This window comes from Colossoma macropomum, unplaced genomic scaffold, assembly GCF_904425465.1.
Source record: "Colossoma macropomum unplaced genomic scaffold, Colossoma_macropomum, whole genome shotgun sequence".
Taxonomy (NCBI): domain Eukaryota; kingdom Metazoa; phylum Chordata; class Actinopteri; order Characiformes; family Serrasalmidae; genus Colossoma; species Colossoma macropomum.
The window spans coordinates 31,029,628-31,051,135 of record NW_023494804.1 but is presented as its reverse complement, the minus strand read 5'-3'; the positions used below and the strand labels follow the sequence as shown (position 1 = coordinate 31,051,135).

Below are 21,508 nucleotides of genomic sequence, written 5' to 3'. Positions count from 1 at the left end.
CCTCGAATAAGTATTAATTTAAAGAGCTCTCTTCCAAAAAATGCTGAAAGAAGGATGCAACACATTTCCTCTCTTTGTCTGCGATCCTGGCACTCGCTCCATTGAAATCCGAGGCTGTTTACACGCAGAACGTTACTGTTCAGGCTCCAGGGCTGTGCGCTTCATCCAGGGAGAGCGATTGTTGAACATTCCAGTTCCTCAAGGCCAAATGAACAGCAACGGGATAGTGAGGTGTGGCGCTGTGAGTCGATCAGCGAGACAGACTTGGGTGCCACGCTGCTCTCCATGACTCCCTTAATAGTCAAAGCACGTTAGTTTCTCTTTGGTTATATTTGTTCTGAGAAATAAGGCCTCCTTTGTTTAAAAGTGTGAAATAAAGGGTCATTGATTTAAAGGTATGCTTCCCTTGTCCTTTAACACCAACACTCGACACTTATTCAAACTTTTTTAATTCAGTATTAAATAACTTAATAAGAAATATATGAAAGGTGCATAAGTAACGTGTAATGACCACACAGTGATCGTCACCTGAGGATCCATCTGACTTCCTAAATGACTTGACAGCAATACGTGTACATGCATTTATCCATTACAACAAAGCAAAGGAAGCAAACCTGTCAAAATAATGTGCATTGGTCAGTGAAGAGTACAGGAGGTACCATTCAGGTACGCATTCATCCTGATCTCTTGGATGACCATCTCCCGTCGTTCCAGCCTCTCCATCAGCTCTGCTGCTTCAGTGGTATATGTCATTTCCTCCCAACAATACACTGTCCTGCCCACGTCTGACATCATAGAACTGTCCATCAATGGCTCGGACTCCTCCTCGTCATCAGTGTCATCATCATCATCATCGTCATCTTCAATTTTTGGTTCCTCTGGCTGTTTCTTCTTCAGACAGCCTGTTCCTTGAAGATGCCTGGTGCATGTCAGCTTCACGGAGATGGCCAGCAGAATGACAAGCAGCCCCAGACACACGCCGGAGACGAAGAGCAGGCCCGCCATCTCAGCATGGTCTACAAGATAAAAGTGCACTTTCATTCACGAGAGCTTGGTCATAGAACAATTAGTTCAAAACTTCATTATGTGAGACTTAACAGTTGGCAGCGGTTTAATAATAGGCAGTGGTCCAGTTCAGTTCTTAGGGTGGGACGAGTGTTGCTCTTTGAGCGACACCAGCTGATCAGATGTAACTATTATGGATACTTATTACAATAATGGCCCGACATGGTTGTTGTGGACATGTTCACAATTTGAAATCGCCCATGAAGAAACGTGATATATGGACATAAATCATAAAGAGTCAGGTGTATATATTAAAAATTGTATTTACACATACACCAATGAGGCATAACATTATGACCACCTCCATGTTTCTACACTCATTGTCCATTTTATCAGCTCCACTTACTATATAGGTGCACTTTGTAGTTCTACAGTTACAGACTGTAGTCCATCTGTTTCTCTGTGTACTTTGTTAGCCCCCTTTTACCCTGTTCTTCAGTGGTCAGGACCCCCATGGACCCTCACAGAGCAGGTACTATGTGGGTGGTGGGTCATTCTCAGCACTGCAGTAACACTGACGTGGTGGTGGTGTGTTAGTGTGTGTTGTGCTGGTCTGAGTGGATCAGACACAGCAGTGCTGCTGGAGTTTTTAAACACCTCAGTGTCACTGCTGGACTGAGAATAGCGTCCTGTGACCACTGATGAAGGACTAGAGGATGACCAACACAAACTGTGCAGCAGTAGATGAGCTATCGTCTCTGACTTTACATCTACAAGGTGGACTGACAAGGTAGGAGTGTCTAATAGAGTGGACAGTGAGTGGACACAGTGTTTAAAAACTCCAGCAGCACTGCTGTGACTGATCCACTCATACCAGCACAACACACACTAACACACCACCACCACGTCAGTGTTACTGCAGTGCTGAGAATGACCCACCACCCACATAGTACCTGCTCTGTGAGGGTCCATGGGGGTCCTGACCACTGAAGAACAGGGTAAAAGGGGGCTAACAAAGTACACAGAGAAACAGATGGACTACAGTCTGTAACTGTAGAACTACAAAGTGCACCTATATAGTAAGTGGAGCTGATAAAATGGACAATGAGCGCAGAAACAAGGAGGTGGTCATAATGTTATGCCTGATCGGTGTATTTAGAATAAATGAATATATACGGGATATTATAGGGATATACTATCCCTATAACTTCTGAGTTTGAGTTTGCACATTCATTACATATTTACATGTTGGAGGCTTGGGACAACTCATGAAAACAGAAAGATCTGAGTATAAATACTATATGAGAGTTTTTTGGTGTGATCACCAAAAATTGTGCCACTTTTGCTGAGTTCACCCTATAAAATGCATAATTCAGTAGTTAAGATGTAAACAAAGCCATTCAGAGAGGTTAGGTTTAATAAGCTTGTATGAAGTGAGATATACAGATTTGGGGAAAATACACACTGAAACTCTTAAATGGGTAAACGTCAATGTGCAGGGATGTTTAAATGAATGAGTAGCTGATGTGTGGAGAGAGAAAATATTTGCCTCTACCTTTAATGTAGCCATATGCCATAAGAGAGCTGCTCAAAATAATTCCATTGTTTTCTGGTAATCTGGAATCTCTGACATGTGGAAAGTCCCCTAAGAATAATGAGGTATAAACATTATACACACTTATTTACACAGTCATGTGCTGTAGGTCTCCAAGTTATGGAACAGCACGTCATTACCTGCCTTGGTGGTCTCATGGGGAGCCGAGGTAGTTTTGAAAAAGTCAGGGTCAGCCTCTCTGAGCAAACTCTGGGGAACTGACAGAGCAAAAGTGTCCACTAAGTAGAGGTCAAATATTACTTCAATCAAAGTAAGTCACAAGAAAATGGAATCAGGACTAAACAAGTCTATTCTTCATCTTCATGACTATAAATACTTTTAGACACTAGACCAGAGGTCACTAATAGGCGGACTGCGGTCTGAGTCCGGACCCAGGCGCTGTCCTACGCGGACCTGGACCTACAACCGATAAACTATGGAGAATTATTTAATTTTGAGGGGTGGTCCTATTTTAATCGGCGTAACTTTTCTAGCCTTTACGGTAGCTTTAGCAGCCCGGGAGACTCACAGACCAATCACATGTGTTGTAAAAATCACACGTGACGCTACTCAGCCAATCAGATCTGTGCATTACGATGAGCACTGAGACTCGAGTGAGTGATGCACACACAGGGGAGGGACGAGGCGAGACACAGCAGTCGGAGAAGAAAGTGAGTCAGTGCTCTAAAAAGAGAAAACTGGCAAATATTGATGAAATATTATTGAATTTACTTTATCTGATTTGATATTCAGTTGTTGACTGTATAAGATGTTGATATATCTACTAGGCTACTTCAGTAAACAGTCTATGGCACTGAATCATGATGCAAGTTAGACATTATGATGTTCTGGACCTTCGCTTGAGGAAATTTTCTCTGACTGGACCTTATTGAATTTTAATTAAAGACCTCTGCACTAGACGTTTAAATTGACAATAAGTTATATAGTAAAAAATCCTTTTTAAATTATAATAAAATGAGCATCCACTTTCCCAGTTAGACTATTACACATTTCTGTGAAAGAAAACAGAAAGGCATGAAAGTTGATCTGTAACTCTGTTGTACCACTAAGAAAACTATCAGAGCAAAGACAAACATGACCCAGTCTTAAACGAACCGCAATATCCACTGTTCAAACAGCAGCACAGCACAAGGTTCTGCCTGAGGAACCAAGCTGGCACGGAAGTATAGCATCTCCAGGGCCCTTTCAAACAGAGGCTGATGAGTAATCCTATTCTTCATGTGAAAGTGCCTGATGCCAATCAGCAACAAAGGCCTGGCATTCAAACCAATTGCAGGAAGTCCTACAGGAAGGCCACAACGTCTCCAAATGCCAGGCACATTCCCTGCATCTATTCCTGAACAGTGCTCTGTATTTACTCTGTCATTGTACTTCAGGAAGAAAACGTATGGATAAAACAACAAACCAACATGTTGCAGGCGGAGTCCACATAACGTCTCACTTTCCCACACTCAGAAACAATTCACACATACAAGAGAGCTTCAACAGGCTCATTTTAGGTGGGTATAGGCTCCTTCAGTGGCTCCCAAGTTCCACTGCACAGCATATGTGGTGTTTTTCCTTCTCTAACACAGCTGGGCCCATTTTAGGGGCTGGAGGTTAGGGAACCAGTCTTGTGACCGGAAGGTCGCCAGTTCGCTGCCCTGAGCCGACAGTACGTGACTGAAGTGCCCTTGAGAAAGACACCTAACCCCCAACTGGTCTGAGATCTGTTCCTGTCATTACAGTCATAGTAAAAAAAGAGAGGACTCTGATCTTGGATCAGCACTTCTACTCTGAGATGCTTTGTGGGCCCAGATCCAACCAGTCAGTGTGGGATTGGCCATATTAGAGCAGAGAACACAATAAATATGAGTTCACTTCGTAAGTACAGTCATATACAAAAGTTTAACACCCAGAGTCAAATGAACTGTTCTTGATTTCCTTAACTTAAACCTGGTCATGCTCTACAAATTTTAGTGCATAATTTCTATTTATTTGCTGAATTTAACATTTCAGAAAAAATATATATTGTGGCTGTTAATTCTATTTTTTTCTAAAATTTAAAATTAAAATCTCTTTATATTAACTGACATTGAAAATAAAGAACATTTTAGTTTTTGGATATAGAGTTACCATTTTGGAGATAAATTTTGACAGTGACTATATCAAATGTGATATATCCTTTGCATATGCAACATTTTATGCTTTATTTTTTCTCCTATATGTTAAATAAACAGTAATTGTGCATTAACGGAGGTAGAAGTGTGTTCGATGTATTTACTGTCACGTAGAAAAACAACAAAACTTTTGCATACAATTGTATATAATTATTAACTGATGCTGCACAATATATCAGCTGCACTCCACCTATCAAGCACTGGAGATGGACCACACTAGAACCACCGCTAACCAGATGTTATTTGGGTGGCAGACCATTTTCAGCTACATGAAAGTGGCATGTTATTGTGTGTGGTATTTTTATTTTTCATAAAAGTGTATCAGGCACAACAATGTGGGAGTTTTTCAACACTGTATAAACGGCACACACTTATCTGGTGTACGGTTAAAGACTAAAGCTCATACACACTTTGTGTTAGTCGTGCAACAGTCCTTTCACATTTCTGACCGCAGGACCTCTGTTGACTGGACATGTTTGGTTTTGGTGTAAAAACCCCAGCAGTACTGCTGTGCTGTGCTGTGATACTGTCACACCAGCGCAACAGTGGAACAGAGCTGCTACCACATCACTACCACATCACTGTACTGAGTACTGTCCACCATACAGATAATGTCTGGTCACTGGTGGTCCCAGTCCATCCAGGGATGCCGTGTAGCACGGCAACAGATGAGCTACAGTCACAGTAAACCTACAAAGTGTACTACTGATAATAATAAGTCGATGAAAATCTTCATACCACAAGAGTAGAAGATGGTGAGGTACTTCTTTGTTCCAGGGGCGCAGGGGTTTCTGAAATGCTGATCATCAATGGCAAGCAGGCACCTCTGCTTTCCATAACACACACTTCTCACTGCGTTTAAGGCCCCATGATATAAACACTCTGTTCAACACACATGAACATAAAAAGGATAAAATGCTCACTGACAAAACTCTCCAGAAATATTTCAATCATTTTGGTTGAGAATTTGTTGTTGGAAGAAAACCTCGTATCTCCATTTTTTGTCGTTTTTCAGTTTTTGACATCATTTAAAAATACTTGTGACCCTTTACATTGTGTGTAAATTTCATGATGAACGGACTAAAAGAAATGACCCAAATTTACTTATAAAAAAAGTCTGGTTCCATTGACTTGCATTAAAAGTAAAGTGTGTTTTTTCCTTCTCCTGTAAAGTTACCATTTTGGAGATCAAGGTTTTCTTCCGACAACAGCGATATGCTCCACACTGTTACAAATAAAGATTCTGTGAAGGTACATTTTATATTCATCAAGGTACAAACAGTGTAAATGTTCCCTCAAAGCTACAACAGTGGTTTTAAGGTCTGATTGTGAACCTTAAATTAGTTTTTCCAGGTGAAAAGTTCGTATTTGTACCTTTTCATAACCGAATGTTTTAAACAGAACAGTAAAATAAAAGCCTGGAGACGAGACGGGGTGTGTGGAGTCAGTACAGCTTAGAACATATCATTTGCAGTGGATTATGGTTCAGTTATGTTCCCTGACTAAAGGTACTGAGATGTACCCTTGAGGGTCCCACCCCAGTGACCAGAGGGGCACTGCCCCAGTGACAGTTTAGTACCTTTATTTCTGAGAGTGCAGAAATGAATTACTGGGTAAAACATTACACTGACTGCTGTACTCACCATACGGCGGTGCCTGTTCCTCCTCTGCCAGACAAGCCTCTCTCTCTCCAAGTTCTCTCCCGTACACGGCCCAATAGATGTTCAGCACCTTTGGATACTTACAGTGGAGCAGCATCTGATCTCCCTCACACCTGGTCCTGTTCTTATGCTCCGCTGAGAGGAGAAGACCTCAGCTGGGTTTACAGGGGAAATATTATAGACTGCAGTCAAAAAATATGGGTGCAGTACTCACTGGGTTTGCAGCTGTATGACACATGAAGGTATTTGGGGGTCCCGGGGCAAGGGTCTCGGCCAAACAAATGATGGTGAACCAGAACCTGACAGTGTCTATGGCCCTGGCATTCTGACAGCATCTTCTGGTGGAGAGAAGAATGCAAAGGTGTCTTAGTGTGGAGTTTCAGGGGTACATTTATTTTGCCATTACCTACCATTTACTCCTCTCCTGTGATGGCTGAAGGGGAAGTCCACATTTTTTCTACATTTCTGCAGTATTTGAATTGTTGATGTGAATACAGTCATGGTTTGTTGTGAAGTGGTGCAATGAAGAGCTTGATTTACAGTGGTGGTGTAAAGATCTGGGCACTTTATTTACTATCAAAAACAGCCAATGAAGCTACAAATGTCCTCTGAGTTTTTATATGTAATGTAATCATTTTAAAAGAGTAGTAAAACCAAAAAATACATTTTATTTTCTGACTATTTTAAGACATTTTAGGCCAGTAGTTATTGTTTAACGATAACTCCAATTTAGCCCTAAGAGGAAAACAAAGGATATGGCTCGCTGGTTTAACATTGGCTAAAAAAACATTGCTCAGAAATGGCTTCCTCCACATAATCTTAGTGTACAACACTAGCTGTTTAAGCTATGTTACATAGTGGAAACTGGCCACAGCTAGAATCAATAAAGCTAGAGCGTTTCGCTGTTGATGGAACAAAACCTCATATCTCCAAAATGGTAACTTTACAGGAGAAGGAAAAAACCTACTTCACTTTTAATGTAAGTCAATGGAACCAGACTTTTTTCCAAGTCATTTTGGGACGTTTCTTTTAGTCCATTCATCATGAAATTTACACACAATGTAAAGGACAACAGGCATTTTCAAATTATGTCACAAACTGAAAAATGACAAAAATGGAAATACGAGGTTTTGTTCTGACAGCAGTGATTTCCTCCTGAGACATGGAAGCAGGTTTGTTTTGATGTGATAAAAAAGATTGGAGCGTTTATATTTATGGCATTTGGCAGACGCTCTTATCCAGAGCGACTTAAAATGTGATCATTTTACACAGGTAGGTGAAGGTGGTGTTAGGAGTCTTGCCCAAAGACTCTTATTGGTATAGTGTAGGGTGCTTACCCAGGTGGGGACTGAACCCCAGCGTACATTCTAGAAGGCAGAGGTGTTACCCACTACACTACACCGACCAAGTGGAGCAAATGGTATGATGCATATTGTATAGGCTAGAATTTTAGCTCATTCTGATTTGTCAGAAATGTGATATAGACATAAAGGAGATGGGTGGACCAGTGGAATGAGGAGGGAAATATATATATATATATATATATGTATATATATATATATAAAGTTACCATTTTGGAGATACAAGGTTTTCTTCCGACAACAGTAATATGTATGTATACAAAGGTGTATATATACATATATAAACACACACACATATATATATATATGTGTGTATTTAGGCCAAAATGTTCTCTAATCTCTCTACAAATGTCCGTAATTTGGGCTCAGTTACTCCAGAACAGCTCTCTGACTCAAACCACTCTGACTTGGTTTACATCTTAACAGTTGAATTATTCAGAAAATTTGACTAAATTGCTGGATATTAGCTTCAGGATTAAGATTAGGGCTGATCTGATCTGAGATCTGCAAAAGCACAACTAACTTCTCTGTAAAACCCACAGTACACAGTAAAACCCCCTGTGCTGAATCCACTCTTCCAGCGTTTGTGTCCAGTTGGACATAAATGTAGGTGTTGATCCCAAACTAGAGGAGACATTGGGGTTTTCCAGTATGAGAAAAGAACAGTAAAAACATATGTCTGATCCATCAGCGGTTCAGTGTAATTTGCCATTTAATGTCCTGTTTTTATAAAGTCTTGTTTCTGTAATGTTGTGTTAAGATCTCAGTAACTGATTACACTGATTTTATGATCTCAGTGCTGATCTTAGGATGTCCTGATCCTGTTTTCCTAACTGCCAGACAGCCTAAGCCTATAAAGTAAAGCAACAGGCTTGTTCTGTTCTTCTCTACACTCAACATGAGGCACATACACCTCTATTATTCCACCATCATTTCAGTTAATAATACTGACTGAAAAGCTTTGGTCTCTCCATGCAGGCTGTATTGAGTCAATCAGAGCTGCTGTATCTCATTCATAATTACACAAATAACACATCATTATCGTGTCAGGTGTGGAATAAACAGTGCATCTGAAGGGCTTCTCACCTGTAAGGCTGTGCGCGCGGAGCAGCTGATGTCATTCCCAGTGAGCGCCCCGTCCTGCCCGTAGAAAGCTGCGTGCACGGCGATGGTAGAGTGGCGCGGGCACGACAGCAGCGCACGCTCCCCGTCACGGGCGCGAGCTGAGTGACTGTTTATGATCCTGAACAAGTAGTCTGACAGACGGACACGCACTTTCATCAAACAGCAAAGCTCACAGTAGTGTATGATGAACCGGCTGAGCAGATACTACTCAGATAAAAGGGCGAAGCAAATCAAGAGTCCAAAAACTCATTCATTATAAACACAGCATCTCAATTTATGACTTGCTATTTCATAAATATGACTTAGTATTTCACAATAATGAAAACGTTCTACAGTACTATAATTATGACTACCTCATAATTACGATAGCGTCTCATTATGACTTGCTATCCCATAGTTATGACTTAATAATAATGAGAAAGCTCTCATAATAATGAGAAGGTTGATCATAGTTATGATTTAATATCTCATAACAATTAGTCCCTCATAATTATGAGAAAATATTCTCCAAATTATGAGAAAGTAAGTTTAAAATTATGAGAAACTAAGTCATAATTATGAAATACTAAGTCATAGTTGCGAGAAGGTAAGACATGATTGTGACAGTAAGTCATGATTATGAAATGATAAGTTATAATTATGAGATGCTAAGTCATAATTCTAAAATAAAGTCTTAATTATGAGATGCTAGGTCAGAATTATGTGACTGAATCTCACTATTACGAGATGCTAAGTCATCATTTTGGGAAAGCAAATCATAATTATGAGATACTAAGTCATAATCATGAGACATTTAGCCGTAATTATGAGATGCTAAGTCATAATTATGAGACTGAATCTAATTATTATGAGATGCTAAGTCATAATTGTCATATTAAGTCATAATTATGAGATTGTAAATGATAATTATGACAGTAAGTGATTATCATGAGATGTTCAATCATAATTATGAGATATTTAGTCATAATTATGAGATGCTAGGTCATAATTATGAGACTGAATCGCATTATTAAGAGATGCTAAGTCACAATTATGAGAAAGTAAATCATAATTACGAGATACGATAAGTCATAATCGTGGCACACCAAGTGATTATTGAGGTACCAACTCATCATGATGAGATATTAAGTCGTAAATATGAGATAGGATCTCATAGTTATGAGAAAGTAAGTCATAATTATGAGATACTAAGTCATAAATGTGGCACACCAAGTGATAATAGAGGTACCAACTCATCATGATGAGATATTAAGTCGTAAATATGAGATAGGATCTCATAGCTATGAGAAAGTAAGTCATAATTATGAGATACTAAGTCATACGACTTTCTCATTATCATGACTTACTACATTGCTACATTTTTTTTCCAGTTTCTAAACAGTTTTCCATACTGTGCATCCAGAATATCAGCACAGAGAGTTTATTAGGTCTTCTTCTTCTATTTTAGAGATAATGATTGGTCTAAAAAGACGCTGAGGTGAGGGATGAGAGCAGCAGTACAACAGTACTGATGCTGAGCCAACAGAACAGACTAAACTCAACCCAAAACAGGGAATTATGACCCTGCAAACGGCGAAAGGAGCTTCCTTTGCTCACAAACACTTCAGCAAACGAGACTGTTTTACTAAGACAGGCTGCTACTAATCCAACACAAACGTACTTAGTGTACAGGTAACTGAGTGAACGAGTCACATACCGACTTCATTAAGCTTTAAACACCGTCATATGATCACTGCGCTCGGCATTTCAGAGAGAACTGAAGGCACTAACTTGAGAAGTCGGAGAGTCCGTGCATTTCTCTGCTCCAGAGCAGGAGGACGCTGTAGAGGATTTGAAGAGCCCGCCCGGGTCTGGGGGAACAGCAGCCCGCGTGCTCTGAGGAGGAGCTCATCATACTCGACACCTCGGCTTCTGCATCAAAGCTTCATTAAAGCCCCGCCGGGGGTGGAGTGGGGGGGTTACCAGGAATCCCAATTAAAACGGCAACCAGCGCCTCCCTCACCTGTCAGAGTCTGAGCGCTCAGTAACCGTAACGGCGCGCCTGAGACCCCCTCGACAGACAGACAGACTCTACCCCACAGTCAACGCGCCTCGAGTGCGTTTGGTTTAAACCGGTTCTGAGAGGAAACTCGGGAGAAGAGCGAGCCCGGAGACGGAACATCCGCGGGTGACACACAGACACATGTTTCAGGAGTGACTCCCTGCCAGCAGACGAGGAAATAAGAAGTGCGCCACAAGTGCGAGTCCCTCAGAGCACGCGGCTCAGACCACCCCGCCGAGCCCCCGGGTGGGTCTCCGTGAGAGTTTCCGCTGATTTATAGGAGCTCGCGGGGATAAAGTCGCCGTTCCTGACATATTTAATGTTTTAGAGGAAAAGTGTCGCTCCTGTGAGAGGGGGGCGTGGCGCTGAGGGAGAGTGCTGATCAGTGATTGGCTCAGAGGCGGAGGAGAGTTCACTCTGTGTTCAGCTGGACGCACAGAATAATAATAATAATAATAATATATATATATATATATATATATATAAGTTAAACAGTAATACAAGAAGTTATAAGTATTAATTTAGAATCATATAAGTACGGAGGACCCTCTGGTGACATCCTGCATGAATAAAAATAATGCGTGGCTACGCCTTATTAACGCGTGGGAACGAGATCCTAATGCGTGGCCACGACTTAGTAAGGCATGGGAATGAGATGATTAAGTCATGGCCATGACTTAGTAAGGCATGGGAATGAGATCACGGCTTACTAAGTCGTGGCCATGCATTGTTTTTATTTATATAGGATGTCACCAGCGGGGCTCCAAGATAACAACTTTTTTATCTTTGAGATAACAAGATACATAACTCATTATCTCAAGATAACAACTTTATCTTGATGTCATAAGATGATTAACTTGTTATCCCAAGATAACAACTTTTGTTATCCCGAGATAACAAGATAAGTAACTTGTTATTTCACTACAGAAGTCCAGAGAGACCAGTTATAATTTTTTGGATTGTTGTCTTGAGATAATGAACATTAATAATTGGCAGGTCACATTGATTTATCAGTCTACTCAGGCTTTAGCAGAGCTCAGTAACACTGAGATTAATAACTGATCATCACATTGATTTATCAGTCTACTCAGGCTTTAGCAGAGCTCAGTAACGCTGAGATTAATAACTGATCACATTGATTTATCAGTCTCCTCAGGCTTCAGCAGGAACTTCATTGTTTGCAAAGAATCTATTTTTTCACTTCTTCTTTAGGGTACATTCCACTGATTTTTTAAAATGTTTTTTTTTCTTTTTCCAAATACATGCAGGACAGATGAACACATGCAGGAGGTGTTGTAAGGAAACACCCAAAGAAAACTTAATTTTGCAGATTTAGCACTAATTTTAACATTAATAATATTACATTTAAAAACTCAAAAGACATATTTAGGTTCACAGATAACTCTGGATAGTAAATAAAATGGTTATATTTGCTTTCTATACATTGCAATCCCTGGTTTCTATCACCACCACTGTAAACAAATCACTAAATCACTAAGCTTCCCTACAGATGAACCAGTTTACACTAAAACCACCTACTTTCTTCACTCAATAGTTACTAATAATTGTAAAGAAATTTTGAATAAAAAAAAATTAATTTCCCTTTAAGCACATGTAAATGAATACAACCCCACTTCCAAAAAAGTTGGGACGCTGTGTAAAATGTAAATAATTGTAAATAAAAACAGAATGCAATGATTTGCGAATCTCATAGACCCATATTTTATTCACAATAGAACATAGAACACATGTCAGATGTTGAAAGTGAGACATTTTACCATTTCATGAAAAACATTAACTCATTTAGAACTTGATGGCAGCAACACATCTCAGAAAAGTTGGGACAGGGGCAACAAAAGACTGGAAAAGTAAGTGGTACTAATGAAAAACAGCTGGAGGAGCAATTTGCAACTAACTCACATGACTGGATATAAAAAGAGCATTTTAGAGAGGCTCTCAGAAGCAAAGATGGGCAGAGGCTCACCAATCTGAGAAAAACTGCATCCGAAAATGGTGGAACAATTTCAGAAAAATGTTCCTCAATGTAAAATTGCCAAGACTTTGGATATCCCACCATCTATAGTACATAATATCATCAAAAGATTCAGAGGAACTGGAGCAATATAAAGTACAAAATACAAAATTGCTCAGAAAAACACTAATATTAGAATAAATACAAATAATATTAATACAGTAGGTAGTGATTTTACATGTCAGTGTTTCCGAACCTCTCCTGATAGCAGCCCAGTATTATTTGTAGTGATCATCCAATACCTTACTTGACTAATCAGATAAGATAGATAAGATAAGATATCTTTATTGTCTCTGTACAATGAGATGTCATTTGGAGCAAACCTGTGGATGCCTAATTAAAGGTAAAACTATAGAAGTATAAATGTATTAACACCCTTATAGACTATAATATATAAACTATTAAAATAAATAAAATGCAATGAAGTAAATATACATACAGAATAAAAGAATGAAGTGTCCGGTAGCTTCTGAGAGCAATGTTGGAAGGATCTTGAGCAGAACAATTATGAGATATAGTGTTGAGATGTATTATTGCCAATAGACCAGCCAGACACGTCATTGGCGCCGCCATTTTAGGGCGGTCAACATCGCTGCTGGACTGCATTCAGTACCATTACAGAGCAGCAGTTTAATAAAGATACTGTCCAAAATTACACTATTTCAAGAATATTACTCTCAGAAAGTGGGATAGGATTAAATAACGGAGAAAACACAGAGTTCCACACTCACGTCTGTGTGATGTGTATTGTTTGTGTGGTGTTTGTGTAGATGTGGCCGTGTGGTTAATGAGGCACAGAGAACCTGTTGATGTGATTGTTTTTCCTCTGGTTTTATATTAAGCTTGTTTCATTTAATAGTCTATTCAGGGGGTCTTAACTTTATGTAGTAGTTATTTATTTACAATAATAGTTAAAGCTTTGTAGCTCGGTAAATTATATAATTCCTTAATCTGTGTAGATATTCATAATAGATTAACGTTAGCACCTTCTTACACCAAGTCACAAACCTGAAGACACCTTATTTGCCAGCTTCTTGTTTGAATTTTCCCGTTCTACCTTAAATGGTGCAGCTTCAGGAACCAGAAAATGACAGCTGCACCATTTAAGGTGGAACGGGAAAACTCAGAACAAGAAGCTGGCGAGTAGGAAGTCAACTTTAGCTTCGTCCTTCTTTTGGGGGTTTATTTTATTTTTATGTGTATTAAGATCAGAAGTGATTCACACATTGATGGATTTGCTGATGAGTCTGATTGTGTTTTGTGCTAAACTCAGTTTTTAACGTCAGGTGCAGACTGAATACGTTCCTGCTGGTCCGGACGGTTAATTATCACGATCAGTTATTAAAGTAATAAAAGCTACCGAGAGCAGATCCGTGCAGCCTGGATTAATCTGTGTCTGAGGATTATAACTAAACAGATTTGGTGAAAATCGGTTGAGTAATAAAGAAGTTGTGGCTGATTTAATCCTGAGACTCTTCGTCTCTCAATACAAGTGAATCTGTTCACAAGTGGATCTTGACCTCTCCAACATGGCGGACGCGCAGACGTATAGAGAACAGCAGGCAACGCTGCATCTAAGAATGGATATCTATGGAGTAAAGCTCCCGCCTCTGGTGCAGCAGGTGGCGCTGTAACGAGCCTGCTCTGTTCGTCACTGATAAGGAGAAGAAGAGCCGCGAAATTCGGCGGGCAGGTGGCGGAGCTGAGCTGTAAACAGACCCTGCTGTTCGATGGCGGCCCAAACAGACGCTCGGTCCGGCTGCAGCGACGACACGTACGTGGTGTCTGAGAGCGCGTCGGTGGTGCAGAGCAGCGCGGCGGCGGAGGAGGAGGAGGACGGAGACGCTCCGGCCGTGTTTCTGTGCGGGCACTGCCGGCGGCCGGTGGGAGACTCTCTGTCCTGGGCGGGCAGCGACGAGGAGCTCAACCAGATCATGCTGAAGAGTGAGAACGCTAATGTTTACGTTCCCCACAGTCAGGACTAAAGTCCGCCTCAAGCGCACAGTGTCGGGTTTTATCTGAACCACTGAAGATCTTTAACCATTAAAGTGTCATTGAGGGATTAGAGGTGTTACAGCAAGCAGTGGTGGACGAAGTACACAAACCAAGTACTTGAGTTAAAGTAGAGACCCCCAAGGTAAAATATTACTCCAGTAAAAGTAGAAGTTCCTCCCTTTAGACCTCCACTTGAGTAAAAGTACAAAAGTATTTGCCTTCAGATGTACTTAAGTATCAAAAGTAAAAGTACTAAGATTAATTATTTATTGTATCATTTTTATAACAAGACTCGCTTCATTAACTCATTTTAGGTGAAAATACTCCAGTGTCTCTCTTGGTAAACCAGTCTTTTAATAGAATGTCATTAATTAGTGACGCTGATGTCTATTAAAATTATCATAAGCACAAAACACTGAAGGCAAACAGTTTATATTATGTAGAACGAGTGGCTCTGAAATCACTTTTTACAAACAAGTTTCAAGTTTCAGTTTAATAAAATCTTGCTTTAAACTCAGATTCACAAATGAGTTTCCTTTACTAAACTGCATCTGTAGGTCTCTGTTCATAAACATAAACTAGCCAAAACTAATTTACTATAAAATGAAATGTGTTTGTATAAATTCAGAAAAAAGACACGTCAGTCACAACTGCATATGAGTACATATTTCTATATTGTGGTCTATTTACACAAAGTTAGGTTAGTTCATCATTTATGTTGAATAGACTCTCCCAAAATTTTACTCTGCTGCACTGATGTTGAACCGTGTGCTGCGCTGGGTCGGTATGACCAACAGGTCAAAACAAGCTCAAAACTAAGTGACCGCTGTGCCCGGATTGGTGTTCTTGCTTTGCGCTTCTTTCGTTTTGACGTTACGTTTTTATACACACATAAACCAAAAGGAACGACAGATTTCTCATAATGTAGTGGAGTGAAAGTAAAAAGTCACCAAAATGGAAAAACTTCAGTAAAGTACAGATACACAAAAAAACTACTTAAGTACAGTAATGAATTACATTTACTTAGTTACTGTCCATCACTGACAGCAAGAGAATATCAACTGCTGCTCTGTACAGTGTGGGTGGACTACAGGACTGTAATTGAGAAACACTATTAGATAGTAATGTGTTGTTTTCTTGATTCTTCATAGTTGGGAATTTGCTGGAACTGAAGCTTAATAATGTGTGTATAATAATAATATCTGGCTGCTGAGCCGCAGAGCCAGTTTCACTCCAGCAGGTTAAAGCCAGTGGCGATCAGCGCATGCGCCGACACTTCATCCAATAGCTCTGAAGCTAAAATGCTGTTTGCTATTCAGAATTTAACATCACTACCTGACCTCACTAAAGCTCTTTCAGCTCAATCAAATCCTCACAGAAATGCTCAAACATCTAGTGTAAACCTCCTAAAAGAGCAGATGCTGTTGCTGCATTAAAGGGAGGACAAACTCCCTCTTAATACCTTTGATTTCAGAAGAAATGTCAGCTGAGAGGGTATCTGCTCATCTGTACCCCCTATAGCAGCAGGTACTATTTGGGTGGTGGATCATTCTCAGCACTGCAGTAACACTGACGTGGTGGTGGTGTGTTAGTGTGTGTTGCGCTGGTCTGAGTGGATCAGTCACAGCAGTGCTGCTGGAGTTTTTAAGCACTGTGTCCACTCACTGTCCACTCTATTAGACACTCCTACCTTGTCAGTCCACCTTGTAGATGTAAAGTCAGAGACAATAGCTCATCTGCTGCTGCACAGTTTGTGTTAGTCATCCTCTAGTCCTTCATCAGTGGTCACAGGACGCTGCCCACAGGACGCTGTTGGCTGGATATTTTTGGTTGGTGGACTATTCTCAGTCCAGCAGTGACAATGAGGTGTTTAAAAACTCCAGATCTCTGATCCACTCAGACCAGCACAACACACACTAACACCACCACCACGTCAGTGTTACTGCAGTGCTGAGAATGATCCACCACCCAAAGAGTACCTGCTCTGTGAGGGTCCATGGGGGTCCTGACCACTAAAGAACAGGGTAAAAGGGGGCTAACAAAGTATCAGAGAAACAGATGGACTACAGTCTGTAACTGTAGAACTACAAAGTGCACCTATATAGTAAGTGGAGCTGATAAAATGGTCAATGAGCATAGAAACAAGGAGGTGGTCAGAATGCTATGCCTGATTGGTGTAAATACAATATGTATATAATATGCAATGTAAGTGTGGGAAATACTCAGAGAATAACAGAGAGAAGTGATTTTATAAAAGGCAGTGTACACTTTATGGTCATGGATGTTGATGACTGTGACTGAAAACTCTGTTGTTCTGTGTTCATATTGTATAGTTTTTTCCTGGTTTTCAATTTCAGGGGTCAATGAAAATATCGTGATCGGAAAAGAGCCTTACGTTTCTTGCACACAGAATGAGCCGGGATGGTAAGACATTTCCTTTTCCTGATTCCTGTGTCCCATCTTTGACTGTGTGATGGTTTACAGTCATCCAGGTCAGTGTTTCTTAACCCTGGTCCTGCACTCTCAGAAATAAAGGTCCTAAACTGTCACTGGGTCAGTCCCCCTCTTGTCACTGGGGCTGGTTCCCTCAAGGCTCCATCTCAGTACCTTTAGTCAGGGAACATAACTGAACCATAATCCACTGAAATGATATGTTCTAAGCTGTACTGACTCCACACACCCCGTCTCGTCTCCAGGCTTTTATTTTACTGTTCTGTTTTAAAACATTCGGTTATGAAAAGGTACAAATACAAACTTTTCACCTGGAAAAACTTATTTAAGGTTCACAATCAGACCTTAAAACCACTGTTGGAGCTTTGAGAGAACATTTACACTTTTTGTACTTTGAAGAATGAAAAATGTACCAGAACAGAACCTTTATTTCTAACACTGTAGGGGTCCCACTGCCCCATGTTTTAGTGTTTTCCCTGCTCCAACTAATCAGCTCATTAACAGCACATTATAGAGTTAAAGTGACTGTTAAAAAGGCAGGAAAAGCACTAAAATGGGCAGGAAAGTGGGCCTCTAGGACCAGGGTTGAGAAACACTGATCCGAGTCATTGAACATCTTGTAGGTGAATGGAATTGTGGTGCAGTCTTGATATAAGGTTAAAGATTACACATGTCCAATCACCTTGGCTTCAATCAGGCAGTCCAGTTATTCTCAACCTTATGACACTGACTCATGTTTCCCTTTTTCCCCAGCCTTGTTGTGAATCTTACCTGTCATGGTTGTGGCTCCACACTCGGACTCATGTACACATCAACCCCAAAAGAGTTAGATTTTAAAAGGTCCCTTTTCTGCTTCAGTGTTGAAAATATCGAGAGGTAAACAGATCAAAACTCTGATAGTCCTTTGTTTTTTTTAAACGTCACTTCGTCATATTCTTCATAACTTTCATATTTCACAAGCTACATTCTAAAGGTGGGGGTTGTATGAGAGCTGTAACTGTCTTCTCTCCAGTCAAATAGATGGGTGATGTAATTTTAAACCCTTATAATAAAAGAAGCTGAATTCAGTTTTTTTTTCTACTGAAAGTCGACCCATTTTTCCACAAATCTGGGCTGTAAACTATAAACAGATGGCGTCTCTTCAGTGCTCTGCTCTGTAAAAATTATTTTTATAAAATAATACAAAGAGCGTCTCAGATTTTTGGTTTTCAGCAGTAAATTGTAAGCATATAGCATTATGTGTGATCATAAAACACACTTTCTGTTAATTTGAGGGGAACTTTTACAAATAAATAAATAAATAAAATAAAAATTGCATTTATTTCATGCTGTTACTGAATAATTTGCCTAACGATTTGGTCATGCAGATTCAGATGGACAAACCAAAATATACCCTGGAGAATAAGAGGTTAAATGAATCCTCACAGAGCTGAAACAGAAAGCTTTTACCCCCCTCACCAGGCTACAGATTTTATTTGTTCTCTGTGAATGGTGTCTCTTTTTGCCTGTCTATAATCTGCTGTCATTTTCTGCCTAGTTATGTGTTGGGTTCTGCTGACCAGCAGATGGCAGCAGTGAACAGCGAAGAGAGGCCAGTGACGTTAGAGTTCCAAGACATCATTGAGCAGCAAATGACAAAGGTAAACTCATTATCTGGACAAAAGAATGCCTGGATTGAATTTGATGAGTAATGTAGTCGTATTAGTAATCATATACTAACACTTCATTCAAACACTGTGACCTACAGCCCAACAGCAAGGCGTATTCTGTCAAATAGTTTACTGTAAACCTCTGATCTTATTAAAGATGCGTAAAAAGGTGTATCATTGTCTGCTGGCCATGCTGAATTATTCTGACACCTTTAAAGGTTATTAAACAATTAAAAAAATGAAATAAAATCTAACATTATCACAGCATTAATTACTTCCAAGTCAGAACTGAACTTGGTTCACTAGATTATTTTCACAAAAGAAATATTAATAGGCATTAGAATTAATTTACATATTTAAATATGCTTTTTTTAAACAAATGTGGTTCAGAGAGGTTATTATACAATATAAGAGAGATAAAGAGAGGTTACAGAAATTATTATTTCCTTATTATTTTTTACTGAAGTGTGATAGCCAGCGACAATAGAAGACCAATGGTGGCTTATTAAATAAAAAGCTCTCACTTTTGAAAAACAAGTCTAGTTTTTCTGGAGTGGCACTGATCCTGTGCTGGCCTCTCACTGTAAACACTTCATACGAAAGCGTGTGTTGTTTTTCTGATGATATGAACGGACAGCAGAGGGCGGTCTTTCTGTGAAGGGAGAGTTCTTTGTTAGAGGCGACAGTATGAGCGGGTCCGGCAAACAAAGAGCTATTAGGACCTGTTCAAGAATTTCAGACACAGTGATGTCAGCGAGAGACACCCAGCAGATTCCTTCATATATTCATAATTAACTTGTTCCTCAGTTCAAAGAGCAAATATACTGGTTTCCACTGAATTTTAATAGTTTGTTATTATTTAATAGTTATTATTATTATTATTATTATTATTTTGTTTTCATTAAGAGGTCAATTAAAAATCCTACCTAGAGATCAGCATTTCTGATTTATGTACAAGCATTTTTATTTTAATGTATTGTGAGCTTCACCTCTGTAGGTGGAATAATGTAATTTGCCTTTAGCTATTAACTTTTCAATGTGGGTTCATTTTATGGAGCTATTAATAATATGAATATTTTCCCCTTCGTGTGAAATCTTAGTCCTTTTCTGCTCTCCCTCACTCCGTGTCCCATCTCTTATATGTTTTACAGATCAAATCTCTAGCAGTGACGATAGGACAGCGGCTCTTGGAGATCGAGGTTGACCTCCAGAGCAAGTCAGAAGCTAACATGAGCTGCAGTTAGATGGGAGCTGCTTGTGAGGTCTTGTCCTTTTCTTTCTTAGCTAAACAGAGTTCTTTCTATTTCCTTATACCTGCGACTGTTCGGCTTGTGCCTTTTTTGTAGACTAGGCAGTTATCAAGCATGTTTGACTGAAGGTTTTGATTTAGGAGACCAGTGAGGCTACAGACGCACCTGCAGAGTGATGTTCAGCCTATCAGCTTTTCCAGTGGACTTCATTAGAGCTTTTCACTGACCTTTTTTGTCCAGAAAAATTCTAGAAAGTCAGGTGACGCCAGCCTCAGACCAGGAACTCTGGATTTGTTGTTTATTGTTGGTTATTATGGCTCTTTTTGTTCTTTCATTTGCATGACTGAGTTTATAATGTATAATCCTGTCTGTTAAGTAAAAATATCCTTGTTGCCATGTTGTTTTTGTTTATTTTCTTCCTGTTGTTTGTGTGATGTTTAACCTTTGGGATCAAAACAATCCCCAACGCACGTGCAGTTTCACTCATCTTCAATAACAAGTGCTGGATGGTGGGTGGTGGTGGTGGTGGTGGGGGTGACTGAGGGCGGCTCGTGCCTTTCTTTTTTGTTTACATTTCCCGTCGAATGTGCCTAGCAACACTTTGGGCCGGGAGGCGGGCACCGAGCCCCCTGAGCTGAGAGAGCAGGCAAGAAAGCCCCCAACCTGGAGTGCCGGGGTAGCATAACAACAACAGCTTCGGATGTTGAAGGCAATCCGTGCAGACCAACCAGCGCGCTGTATCCAAGGCACGGCTACCATGGAAACAGGGCGCACATGCTGCGCTGCTCCTGTTGCCATCGCGTCATCCGTTTCCTGGTCTAGGAGGCAGCCAGCCAGCTTGCCCCGCCGCCTGCCTGTCAGCCCGCGTCACCGTACGGGCCTGCTGATTGGCTGGCAGGGGTGGAGCCGCCAGCCTCTAATCCCCCTGGGTGTTTTTCTTTCTCCTTCTCAACGACCCCCCCTTCTTTCTTTCTCTTTTTCCCTCCCTTCATCGATCTCCCTCTCCCTCCATCTCTCCCCAGCTCCCCCTCCCTTTTCCTCTTCCCTTTCCAAAATAGTAAAAATAGGAAAGGAGTACAAAAAAACAAACAAACAGGCAGCATGGCTTTGTTTATGACAGTGTTTGTGTGTTCTCTGATTGGGCGGAGCTGTTCCTTTACTACA

The 21,508-nt window shown here is 40.3% G+C and overlaps 2 protein-coding genes across 2 annotated transcripts; one reads left to right on the top strand and one right to left on the bottom strand.

Annotated features, from left to right (window-relative positions):
• Positions 1-433: 433 nt before the first annotated feature.
• eva1c (eva-1 homolog C (C. elegans)) lies at positions 434-11,323 on the bottom strand. Its single transcript, XM_036595887.1, has 8 exons — positions 10,697-11,323; positions 8,888-9,057; positions 6,655-6,778; positions 6,423-6,575; positions 5,518-5,661; positions 2,740-2,817; positions 2,561-2,650; positions 434-1,016 (listed from the first exon to the last, which is right to left on the bottom strand). Exons 1-8 carry the CDS (start codon positions 10,818-10,820, stop codon positions 637-639), a joined length of 1,263 nt encoding a protein of 420 aa, XP_036451780.1. The 5' UTR covers positions 10,821-11,323; the 3' UTR covers positions 434-636.
• Positions 11,324-14,729: 3,406 nt separating this feature from the next.
• On the top strand, positions 14,730-20,765 carry mis18a (MIS18 kinetochore protein A). The gene is made up of 5 exons (XM_036594452.1): positions 14,730-14,943; positions 17,352-17,418; positions 18,199-18,321; positions 18,983-19,085; positions 20,246-20,765. Exons 1-5 carry the CDS (start codon positions 14,730-14,732, stop codon positions 20,336-20,338), a joined length of 600 nt encoding a protein of 199 aa, XP_036450345.1. The 3' UTR covers positions 20,339-20,765.
• The last annotated feature ends 743 nt before the right edge of the window (positions 20,766-21,508 follow it).